General features: G+C 48.2%; 1 protein-coding gene across 1 annotated transcript in view; it reads right to left on the bottom strand.

The window, feature by feature from the left end:
• Positions 1 to 1,097: 1,097 nt before the first annotated feature.
• The window catches only part of FBLN5 (fibulin 5), a 72,402-nt gene continuing 61,010 nt past the window's right edge, over positions 1,098 to 12,489 (bottom strand). The window contains exons 9-11 of the mRNA XM_049769845.1: positions 12,264 to 12,390; positions 8,819 to 9,014; positions 1,098 to 1,870 (exon numbers count right to left, since the gene is read on the bottom strand). Coding sequence (XP_049625802.1) covers positions 1,709 to 1,870; positions 8,819 to 9,014; positions 12,264 to 12,390 — 485 coding nt within the window. The 3' untranslated portion in view covers positions 1,098 to 1,708. The remainder of the gene's footprint in view (positions 1,871 to 8,818; positions 9,015 to 12,263; positions 12,391 to 12,489) is intronic.

The following is a 12,489-nucleotide window of genomic DNA, read 5'->3' as shown; positions in this document are numbered from 1 at the left end:
TTTTCATCTTTAAAAATTATTTTATTTGTTTTTAGTCCATAACTAGTAGTACTCCTGACTCATGCTCAGGGATCACACCTGAGCAACTTGGTTTGCCTGTATGCAAGGCAAATGCCCTACTCACAGTACTGTTAACATATTAAAGGGAATTACTGTCAATGTATCTTTAAGGGGTGATGACACCCCCTCCTGTAACAGCAATTGGACTGGGACACACAACCCTGTAACGGACACCAGGTTTGATAAACAGCATTGGAAAGATGCAACTTGCTCTCCCTTTCTCTCTTTCCCTCTATATGAAATAGAGCAGATTGGCTCTGGAACTACTGGCCTCCTCCTCCCTGCTTGCTGCTCTCTCTCAAACCTCCTAGGCAAACTTCAGGAGATGCATCTCTCTCTTCTCTCTCTCTCTCTCTCTCTCTCTCTCTCTCTCTCTCTCTCTCTCTCTGTCTCTCTCTCTCTCTCTTTCTCTCTCTCTCTCTCTCTCTCTCTCTCTCTCTCTCTCTCTCTCTGTTTATGCTACTGTTTTGGTTTGCTACACTGTACTATGGCTCCGAGCTCAAATTATTTTCAAAGCTACATTAAAATGGCAGTCCAAGCATCTCTCAGGGGTTGAAGAAAGTTGCTTGAATATATCCAGTTCTGGAAAGTGTCAGATGTGCCCAGACAGTTGTGCATTATTTCCTAAAGGAATGGAACGGCATCAGGCTAGATACTTCCTTTTAGAGATTCCCACCCAACAACAACACACACACCCCATTCTCTGGTCCTCATCCCCCATCACTCAAAAACAACCCAGCTCTCCTTAGAACTTTTCCAGCCAGGACAAAACCAATGAGTTTCCCAAATTCAAACTTGTCCCGGATGCCGAATCATCTGTCATGCCCCCCCCCCTCCAATGAACCACACTGAGGCTCTCTTCAATTATTTAATCAGTTTGGAGATCTCTGCCCTCCAACTCAGGTGGGGCACACTTGAAATTGCAGTGAAGGTGCTTCAGAGAAAAAATATCTCGCTGGCATGGTGGGGGAAGAGCCTGGATCAGAGAGAGACACACTTTCGAGTGTCTCTTGTGCCTCTTGGAGAAACCTTATCACTTAAATTTATTGATTTATTTTTTTAAAGAAACTCAAAAACGAACAAGAAAAGGTTAAACAGTTATATAGATTTAAGGACAACAAAAACTTCTTTTATGGCTGAAAAGACCAGAGTTTTGAAATGGACTCTTGAAACCACGCCCTTCCCTCCTGCCAGGGTTTCTTTCCACCCCCTTTCTCAGGACAGATAAGAAGCAGAGTAGCTAGGCCCAGCACTCCCCAGCTCAGGGGGCCTCGGCAAAGCAAGAGAGAGGGAAGCGGCATGAAGGAAGATGAGCAGCCACCTCCCCACCTTGGAACTCGCACCCCAGCAAAGCTAAGCTACTTGCTTGGACCATCTTGGAGATGAACACAAGCCTGACACCAGGGCTATGAGGCATGAACGCCCTAGGGTGCCCAGGGCAAGACTTTGTTGATGGCTTCCTTGGAGGAACTAGGGGCAAGTGGACGTCAAGTGGTGGGTCAGCATGAAAATGGGCTGGCCAGGCCCTGGGCCACCTGGGACTCCTCGGGAAACATTCAGCAGGAAAGGCTCGGTTCCCGTGGCTCTCTGCTCCTCTCCTGTCCCCGCGAGCTATGACAGGTGCTGTCAGCTATGTGACGGCTGGAGCTCAGAACGGGTACTGTGACACGTATACCCGCAGCCGGATCACGGAGCTACCCCTGAAGTTGATGACGGTGTTCACGGTGATCATTTCCAAGTCCAGCTCCATCTCCCGGGGCCCTTTGATGGGGCGTGTCATCACCAGGGTGGCGCTGATAGGGCCTGTTTGCTACGGGGGGGGGGGGGGGACAGAAGTGAGAGACCAGTGAGAATAGATTTGACACCCCCCCCCACCCCAAACTCCCAACAGCCCAGAGGTTGAGGTGAGCATGCGGCCATCATCTGGGCATATGCAGCTTCCTGGACCTTCCCCAAAGCACCAAGGTGGGTGGTCTGGCTACCGCCTCATCTCTGCAGCCTCCATCTGGCTACTGTTCCTTTCCCACAGGGGTCTGGCTGGCATCCTCTCTGGGTTTGCCTACCAAGTGTCCTCTTGCTCTTCTTGTCAGCTCTACTAGTCCTACCTGAAACATTACTTCCTCCTTGAGTCTCCCAATCTGATGGGAAAAGCAGCCCCTAGGACCCTTAGCCATTGCATAGGATAAATGTATCCATTCCCGTAAGTTTTTACCCACCCTGCTGGCTTCCCACTTCCTCTAGTATGCAGTCAGATGTGAGTCTAAGTCCACAGGTCTATGTCTGATGCTTTGTTCCCCCTAGAGATTGAGAGACTGAACATTTATTGGAAGAGCTATGACTGGGGCAGGTGTACCAGCCTGATGGCTGACATTTAGTAGGTACTTAGTAAGCACCTGTGGGCTTACTCCCAGCAGTGGGAACTACACAGCACTAGGGATCATACCATAAATCCTATGTGAAGAAGGTACATGCCAACCCTTTGCACTAACTATCAGAAAGTTTGTCTTAGGGGGCCAGAGCCATAGACAGCATAGTGGGGAGGGTGTTTGCCTTGCATGTGGCTGACCTAACCCATGTGCGATCCTTGGCATTCCATATGGTAGCCCGAGCCTTCCAGGTGTAATTTCTGAGCACAGAACCAGGAGTAATCCCTGAGTGCTGCTGTTTGTGGTCCCCAGGCCCCCCAAACCAGTCATCTTAAATGATGACTTAATAACTACAATTCACATGGTCATTTCCCCTAAGTTTTCCCCAAATGGGGAGTTTCCTAGTAAACAGCTTCCAAAGTACCTAGAACACTTCTAGGGTTGGGGCAAACACCCAGCAGCACTTACAGGCTACCCCCAGCTCCATGACTGGGGATCATTCCTGGCAGTCTCAGGACATGATACAGTGTCAGAGACTTGAACCTTCAATATATATAGTGGCTGCTCCAGTGAGACCTTGAGCCTGGCCTGAGCTCAGTCTAGACTAGACATAGAAGCCCCCCTCCAACTTTGCCCCTCTCTGACCCTGTCTATGCAGTTCTAATAACTTGTTTTCTCCTCCCCTGAAGCTTCCATCCAGCTTTCCAGGAAGTTTGACATCCAGCATGGCCCCTTGAAATTGCAGCTCTCTTCCAAGCCCTTTCAAGCTCAGCATGCAAGACCCTGAATTCCATCCCCAGCACTGTTGACTGCCCCTTTCCCAAGAAAGGCTGAGTGTGATCTTGCAGCCTCTTAGGCCACCAACCCAAGCACCTAAGGCCATGCAGGCCAGCTCTGCCGGGAGTGAGAAAACAGAATAAAACAAAGATCCTGAGCAGCATGGTGACATCAAGCTTGGGCCTTAGAGCAGCAGGAAGCCAGGACTTTAGACCCTAACTACATCTACACAATGAGAATTGGGAACTTCTCATGGTCCCTGGCAAAGCCCGGACAAGAGAACAAAGGAAGGGCACCCATATTTCAAACAGCAGATCCTGGCAGTGCCCCAAAAGGGGTCTGAGGAGCTCCTGCACTCCCATGCCTCACTCCTTCCTCTGTCACATCAAGGATCAGATGAGACTGGGTTGTTTCCCATTCCCCTGGCACTACCCTTCTAGACAGGTCCCATGAGCAGACTCTGAGCACTGGTTGAGGGAGCTCAGTTGCCTCTCTGCTTCCCAGAACTGGGAAATTCCACTAAGGCTAGGAAAAGAGATTACCTAAAGCCATACCAGGTGCTTTATCTGTCCCTACAATGGGAGGGCTCCCCATAAAGATCTGCTCAGGCCCCAGAGGAGCCACACATATGTCAAGGGCGGGGCTGGCAGCCAAGTTGCTTGGCACGAACCTGCCCTGCAAGCTGGGTCAGCTGCAGCTTCCTCTTGGCACCAGCCCCCTCCATTCCCGTCAGCATGAGAGAAAGTGTGGCCTCCTAGGCCAGGGGACCATTGGGACTTCCTGGTCACCTCTTGCAAAACCTCAGCACCCAAGGGCTGGGCCTGCAGAGAACTGGGGCACAGAGGAAAGTGCCCAGGGCATTTACATATGCAAACACTTCACCAGCTTTCCTGTTTGCAAGAGCAAAGGCCACGGACTGAAGACTAAGCTGTGGGTTCTTGCCAAGGAGGGGAATCAATGCTTTGGCTTCTATGTGTTTGTCTTGGTTGGAGGACACACCCAGCAGTACTTGAGGGCTACTCTTAGTTCTGTGCTCTGAGTGTTATTCCCAGTGTGCTCATGGGACCATGCAGAGCTCGAATCCAGGCCGCGTGCATGTAAAGCCTGTACTCAGACCAGGATCTGTTTTCTCCAACCAGCATGGAAAAGTTTGTAAACTTCCAAGTCACCAGGAAGAAAACGGTCTTTCCTTCCTCTTGAGGTTACCTTGGAGAACAGGCTTGTATCCTCCAGGGATCCTTTGGGGTCAGCACTATTGCCCCTGGGCTTAGGGGAAGGTACATTTGGCAGCCCAGGAAGTTGAAGGCAGCTACCTCCTTCCACACTGGCTTTCATTTATTCATTCTGCTGTATGTTTTTATATCAGATAGTGGAGTTTCGTGGTCTATGCCTGGGGGGTCACTCAGCAGTGCTCATGAATGCTGCAGTACGAGAGCCTTCTGCATGTGAAGTGTGTGCTTATTCCACTGAGCAATCTCCACCAGCCCTCACTAGGTTTTTAGATCAGAATCATAGTACTAATGAAATAAGCCTCTGAGAGTCTCTAGTTGGTGGTGGTGGTGGTAAAGGTGATGATGACAATAGTGATAGAGATTGTGCTAGGGATGGTGATAGTGGTGATGATGATCAAGGTTAGGATCAAGGTTAAGATGGTAATAATGGTGACTATGGTGGCAGTGATGATGGTGGATGGTGGTATGGTGGTATGGTATGGTGGCTATGGTGGTAGCGGTAATGGTGGTTATGATGATGGTGTTGGGGTGATAATGAGGACAATGGTGATAATGGTGATGGTGATAATAGTGATGGTGTTCATTGTGGTGTTGGTGACCACAGTTATGGTGGTGGTGGTATGGTGATAGAGGTGACTGTGGTGATGATGACAATGGTATTGGTGGTTATGATGGTGGCTATGGTGGTGATGATGGTGATAACAGTGATGGTGGTGTTGGTGATGACACTTGGTGTTTTGCTATGACTTTTCGTCTGTCTCTTATTCAATCCTCATAAGCAGGTCAAGGACTAGCATCGGGTCTTGGCATGACTCCTGAACCATGTTTCCAACCACTCTCTCTGCAGGCTTTTATTATTTCATTAGGTTTAAGGTTGGGGTTTCCCAACTATCCGGCCACACTAGCTAGACGCCAGAATCACTAGAGACACTGAAAATGGTTCGTTGTGTCCTTTCCCACTAAAGATTTCTCAAGGGCAGAAGTACATTCCTTTGCTTCTGAACTCATTGTGCTGAACTCAAAGCCACTTAGTTCATGGAATCATGAGAGTAGCTGAGGCCAGAACACCTCTCCCCACTACCACCCTGGGTCTTGCTGGCCCTGTTCCCACACATGCTCTGCTCTGAATCAGCCATGGGATGGTGTGGTCTGACGTGTGGCCATTAGCTAAGCTCTAGCCAGTCAGCTCTTATTCACCTTGTCACCTGATCCCTGCGGGTTACCGGGTTAGTGTACTTTGGCACAGTTCAAACCCCATGACCCAACTTCTCCTTCTGGCCCTCGATGTGTTCTGAGTCATCCAACTAAAGCCAATCAGTGGCCCTTAGTCTGGGATTCAGTGTGAGACAGACCTGGTGTGTATGTGTATACATGTACAGATGTGTGCCATGCATGTGTTTACTCATGTATATGCATTAGTATATGTGTATTCATGCATGTGTATTTGTGGGCTATTCACATGTGGATGTACATGTGTTTGTGTGCATGTGTGGCATATACATGGGGCTTGTAAGACATGTGTCATGCATGTGTAGGCATGCGTGTGCTTTCACACAGGGGTACATGCATTTGTTTGTGTATCTCTGCATGGCTAGGTGAGCATGAGGTGGCTGTGTGCAACGGGGAGATGAGATGAAGCCCTGCCCACTGGTTCATATGACAATCAGGACTCTTGGAGGCCCATGAAGCCCACAGAGCTTTCTATACTTGCCCCAGAATGTCCAGGGCTGCGGACAGAACTGTCAAGATCTTCAGAGCCCAGGATTTGGCTTCCTCCTGGCAGCAGTAGAAGTGGCAATAGTAGCTGAACCAACACACTCAGTACAGAGACAGCTAAGCTCAAGGACACATGCTTTGCTAATAGGAGGGTAAAGCAGGCAGCTGCTGAGACCCCAAAGCTTGGAAAATTGGGGGAATACTCCACCTGAAAGAGACATGTGAGGCATGTGCCTGCCCTGGGACTGCTCATTGCTCCTTGTCTCAGTGCTCCCCCTGATAAGTCTGGGCTGGACTTGGGGAGGCTGTTATGAGGGGAGCACAGGGGAGGGACCCATAGGATTCATTGTGTCTGCTCTCTGTGACATGCTGCTGCTTGCCACATGTACTTGTGACATGCACTGGCAAAGCAGCAGCTCATAGACAGCTTTCCTTTGCCCACAACAGGGAATGACCCATGCATAGTCATCTGGGACATCTCCAAAAAGCCCACCAGGGCTCATGAAACAGCAAGAGTACCTGGGGTTGTGCCCCCAGAAACAGCCTCAATATCTGCTTTAGAATGGCATAAACAAGTAAGACTCATGCCCTCCTGCTCCTCCATTGCAACTTCTATACTGCAACCTCTACAGAGGCAGCAGAATGGAGGGATGGTGGTAGCAATAGAGGAGGCAGGGGGGCCAGGCCTGAGCATGGGAGAGGGGAAGGCACTATGCTGAAGGAGTTACTGAAGTTTCCTTTTCAACAAGCTCAGCCTCTGCTATGAAAGGAGACAGTTGAAAGGTAACTCCAGGAGCTCTGTGGGCGCCACTAGTGGGGTGTCCAGCATTGTAGGGTTCCCTGATGTGTTTCCCTTGAGGTGCAGTTTAGAGCCAGCAGGAAGAGAAAAAAGAAAGTTAATCAAATGCTTTAACCCTGAAATCCCACTTTATTTATGATTAAAAAAAAAAAAAAAGGCCAAACACAGAAAGTCATTCTGTATTCCAGGCACTGTGCTAAGTAGATGATCCCCTATAATCCTCACATCAGAACTATTTTTATCCCCTATTTGAAGATAAGAAAGTCAAAGAAGTAAGGTCACTTGCTCAGTCACTTGCCCAGAGTTGCAAGCAGACTATATAAGCAACCCCCAAGCCTGGCTCCAGGGCCTTTCTCAGAGGGACTGTGTTTATAATCTTTGGAGGCCTCCCCCAAAGGCTAAACCAGAGTTTACATAAATAGGAAGCAGGGGTAGAAAGCTGAGATATATAACTCATTCAGAGTTCCACCAAGTGACTATACTTTCCCTTGACAGGGAAAGTATAGATGGGACTGCTATTGAGTCCCATCATGGCCCTAGTGAATCACTTTCTGAAGATTCTGAAGTTAGATACAAATATATTCAGACTCCTGAAGGGCATTGGGCTGGATTGTAGCTCCCAAGATAGCAGAGATTCCCCATCTGGACCTTGTGATTGTTGCTGGGTAAAGAAACTGGCTTTCTGCAGTGAGGTTGAATGGGAGAGATTATTCTGGATTGCTTGGGTGGGGCCTCAGTCCAAACCCTAATGTCATGGCAAGGAAGAGGAATTTGATACACACAGGGAGGGGATGGCCGTGGCTGGAGGGATGTGGCCGAAAGTCAAGAAATGCTGGCAGCCACCAGAAGCTGGAAGGAGGGAAGAGAAGATTTTCCCCAAGAGGCTTTGGGGGAGTGCAGCTTTGCCAACACCTTGATTTCAGCTCAGAGAAAATGGCTCCAGACTTTTGGCTTCAGACCTGTGCAGAGTAAATTCTGGTTGTCTTAAGCCACCAGCACGCTGTGTAATTCCTTACAGTGGTCACAGGAAATTGATACTACCTCCATTTTCTGAAATAGATTCTCTGTAGAGGAAGCTCTTGGAATCCACTTTTTGGACAAGGGACTGAAATGCGAAAAATTGAGACTGAAATGTGAAAAACATTCCTCTGAAGACAGCCAGTCTCTAAAGAGGTGTAAGTACCCTGGAGGTGTCTGGGATGCAACTCAGGAACAGAAACAAAGCATGTGTGAAACTGACAAACAAGCAAATAGATTTTAGGGTGTAGTGTTAGGATTATTTGCTAATCCAGCAAGCCTGGACTCTCCAATTGGGCTTTTTATGCAGATGGAATTGTTCTCTGAGCTAATACAGCCACCACGTGCAGCGATGAAGCTGACAGTTTGGGCTGTGGACACACAATTTTGAATCTTACTTCATTTTCATTAGTTAGGAATTTAAAGGGTTACAATAGCCAATGGATGGGATGAGGCAGGTTAGGTGCAGACCTCAGTCTCCCTCCACCTTCCTGCAGCATCAGAAAAATGAGACCAGGGATCCTGCTTTGCTCTCTAGCATAGTCATTTCTAGAAGAACATAGGAGCTAGTTGTAAGTTGTGCTATCATAAGTAGATGGATGCCTAGCTAGGTCCTCACAGTGTTGTTGGGGAACTAGACCCACATTCCACTTGTCATAAGGTCTTTGGGCTCAGGTGATGGCCTGATACCTACAGAGAAGCAGTTTTCCCAAGGCCAACCTGAAAGCAATAGAATCCAGGAGTTTGGACACCAGACTCCCTTCCACCCATACTTCCCTAACTCTCGCTTCATTCCTGCCCTTCCTGGAGGGGCTCTCATAATCTCCCATCCCCCCCACCCCGTTTCTTACCCGCATGTAGAACTCTCTGCCCTCATTCCCAGACTTAATCTGGAAAATGTAATAGGCCCCAGGATAGCGGGTTGTGGCTTGCATCTGGAAGATGTCAGCAGGGACAGAGCGAGTGGACACCACATCCATATCCCGGTACAAGATGGTAAAGGGTTGGTCTCTGCAGCCAGGGTTCTCAGCTGGACACATACAGCGGCTGTGGGAAAAGGATATCTGGTGAGATCCTAGTCAACCCTTCCAAGAGACTAGCTGTACATACTCTAAAAATTCCCTAAAGAATGTCATCCCATTGCACCATGTCACCCGTGGAAGTGTTTGTTTATAGCCCAGCACCTGCCCTCCAAAAGGTACAGCCTTTGTAGCATCCAAATGCTAGATCTGTGGGCCTGCTTTGTTTCTGGTGCTCTAAAAACTCCAGTATGTAGATAAGAGCATTGTTTCCTAAAGAATGGCTTCTTCATGCCAATCAGTTAGGAGATATCTTGAATGTTGGGTTTTCAGAACCCTCAAACATTCATGAAGACAATTGCATTCATCCTGTATTCAGTAATAAAAGGTGCCAGTCTGTTTCTGGCTAGACATGCTTCATGAATAGATACTGAAAGTGAGAAATTAAAGTTGATGGACAGACAGGGCTTGATATTCTTGACTGCATTTAGCCCGGCCCAGCTGGTGCATAATTGAACTTTTCCATTGACAAATCAGAACTCAGAATTCACTCTCAAAGCATGACATTTAGAATGGCAATGATCAATGAAACTCTGACCTCTACAGTTCATCATATTGGGGGGCACACCCAGCAGTACTCAAGGGTTACTTCTGGTGCTGCACTCAGGAATTACTCTTGGTGGTATAGGGGACCATATGGGATGCAAGGGATGAAACCTGGGTTGCCTGTGTGCAAGACAAGCACCTTACTCCCTATACTCTCTCTCCAACTCTCAGTCGTTCATTTTCTAATCACAGAAACAAATCATGAACGCAGATATCTTTGATTTTGAGTGGCTCACTGGAAACGCTGACAAGAGAATTGTCATAATATAAAACCTGTGATTCTTTTTATTATGATGGCCTGAGGTGCCTCTTGATTTATACCCCATTCACCCCAGCTATGTTTGGTCCCTAAGAACACCACTTTGGGTCAGAGTTCACAGCAGGATGAAAAATTCTGTTGATTTTTGCCTGAGTGGCTGGAACTGGGAGCCAGCCATGCCTACTTGCGTTTCAAAGTATTTGTTCTCTGACCCCAGTCTCTCCTTGCCCTCTCCATTTGGGCTGCATTGTCCAAGATCTCTGAGAAAGCCCCTGAAGCCTGTGCACCCCAATTCAGGACTCAGAGCGAGAGTGCCCTCTCAAACATAGATCAGTCTCTCCTGCTTAAAGATGCTCCTGGCAATGAGAACCTGAGACATGAGACATGAGAACCTGAATAGAAATGAAACATCTGGGAGCCTCCAAGATGTTCCAGGAGTGTGATCAATTTCTCTAACTCCTCCCCCAAAACAAAGGGGGGTGTGGTTTCTGTCAATTCCTCCAATTCCTCCCCAAACCCCAGGGGACGTGGCCTCTACCAATTTCTTTAACTCCTCCCAGACCTCACAGGCCTTGGACCCTGTCCATTTCTCTTCTGCTCCATCATAAGTTGCTTCTGCTTACAGCCTTCATCTACATGGTTTTCCTTGCTCTTCCAGAAACTGCCAGCATCCTCCCATTCCATTCCAGCCCCCAGTGATCTTGTCTTGGAGCCATTTTCACACACCCCCATCAATCTAGACCCGGTTCAGTTTATTCTCCTGCTTTGTGAGTATCTGAGCTTCCTCTCATGAGCTATGACTGTGTATTCACTTAGGTGACCACAAGTGCACAAGAACTTGTGCACAAGAACTTGACTACAAGAGCATGAACTACAGCACCTAGCCCAACATCTGGCACACAATGAAGCTCAGCTGTTACCAAATAAGCAAATGTGTAAACTGATTTTAAATATATATATATATATATCTGGCTGCATCAAAAGAGCCAAATCAAATGGCTCCAGTGCCAAAATGACCTCAGAAAAGGTCACATACCACAGAGAATTGCTCCAAAGTATATTTGCAGGAGGAAATGATGGTTCCCTGCTAAAGAGGATCACAAGCAGTGGGGAGAGGTGGTACTGCACTGAGTCTGAGCCAGTGACACAGTGTGGAAGATGGTTTCCCTGTGACAGGAAATGTGCAATGCACATTTATGCAATGCACAGAGAAGCTCTGAGGCTAGCACCGGGGCAAGTGTCAAGATTAGAGCAAATCCCTATAGGATTTGCAGGTGTATAGGACACCTGAGCAAGGTCATTCAATTTGCAAATATGTATTAAGTGGAGTGAGTCAATAGAAAACACTACAACTGTATCTTCAACCACCATAGAGCAAGCTAGTCCCCAGGGGGAGGGAGGGATTGTGAGGAGGGACTAGACTTCCAGAGCATCCTCTGCAACCCCAGGTTGCTCATAGTTGGGTTCAGAATGATTGGTGGCACCATAGCAACTGGGAGCTTGTCAGAAAGGTAGGATATGACACTGCCCCGGGCCCATGGAACCAGCGTTTGCCAGGGCAGAGGTGAAGTGTGGTGATAATATACTTCACAACATATGAGAAGGTCAGCTTTAGGTCCCTGAGTGTCCATGGCAAATGCAGGAAGGCGAAAAGGTTTGTGGTTGCTTCTCCTTCTGATTAACTGGCAAGAGACTTTCTTAGCACTCTGGCCAGAGGGGGGGGGGGGAGAGAGAGAGAGAGAGAGAGAGAGAGAGAGAGAGAGAGAGAGAGAGAGAGAGAAGAGAAAGAGAGAGAGGAGAGAGAGGAGAAAGAGAGAGGAGAGAGAGGAGAAAGAGAGAGAGGAGAAAGAGAGAGGAGAGAGAGGAGAAAGAGAGAGAGGGGAAAAGAGAGGGAGGAGAAAGAGAGAGAAGAGAGAGAGAGAGTCTGGCTGGTAGAATCTTCCCATCCCTAGCAGGAATCCCCTTGGGATTTCTTGATGGGGCTGGATGAAGGTGGGATGGAGGATAAGGTCTTTCTCCTCCAGCTCGGATCATGCGTCTGCCACCCTGTTCAGCTGGCAGTTCTGAGGTAATAGCTGTGTGTAGAAAACTCACAGGCAGTCAGGCTTCAGGAGAGATCAGCTTTATTCAGTGGGTAAGGCTTAAGCCAAAGCCCCAGCATCAGCCCCAGAAAAAGCCCCAGCCTTCCACAGACTCTTGGTTTTATATACAAGAATCAGGTACCAAGTAAAAATAATCCAATATATTATTAACAGGTCACACCCTAGGGTAGGGCACAATTATAGGTTATGGTAGGATCAGTAATATAATAATCTTATGGAAATGTTTTCATATATAACAACTTCCCACAATTTATTCTCTTGATCCCACAATATAGCCCCCAGTCACAACCCCCCTCCAGTTCTCACTTACTTATCACTGATAAGCAGATATGGCTCTTCACAACGAATGGGGTCAATGCATTTGAAGCCCCCCTGCAGGTTGTAGCAAGTCTGCTGCAGGTTGCAGGTGTGGTTCCTGTGTTCACACTCATTGATGTCTGAAACACAGTGGGAGAGGCAGGAGACTGAGGTAGGGGGACTGGGCCAGGTCAGGGTGTGTGTGCAGGTGCTGATGACTCCAGGCCTGAGCCAGCCAG

Source organism: Suncus etruscus, chromosome 3 (assembly GCF_024139225.1).
Source record: "Suncus etruscus isolate mSunEtr1 chromosome 3, mSunEtr1.pri.cur, whole genome shotgun sequence".
Lineage (NCBI taxonomy): Eukaryota > Metazoa > Chordata > Mammalia > Eulipotyphla > Soricidae > Suncus > Suncus etruscus.
The sequence above is the reverse complement of the archived record's forward strand: the minus strand, read 5'-3'. Positions and strand labels throughout refer to the sequence as shown.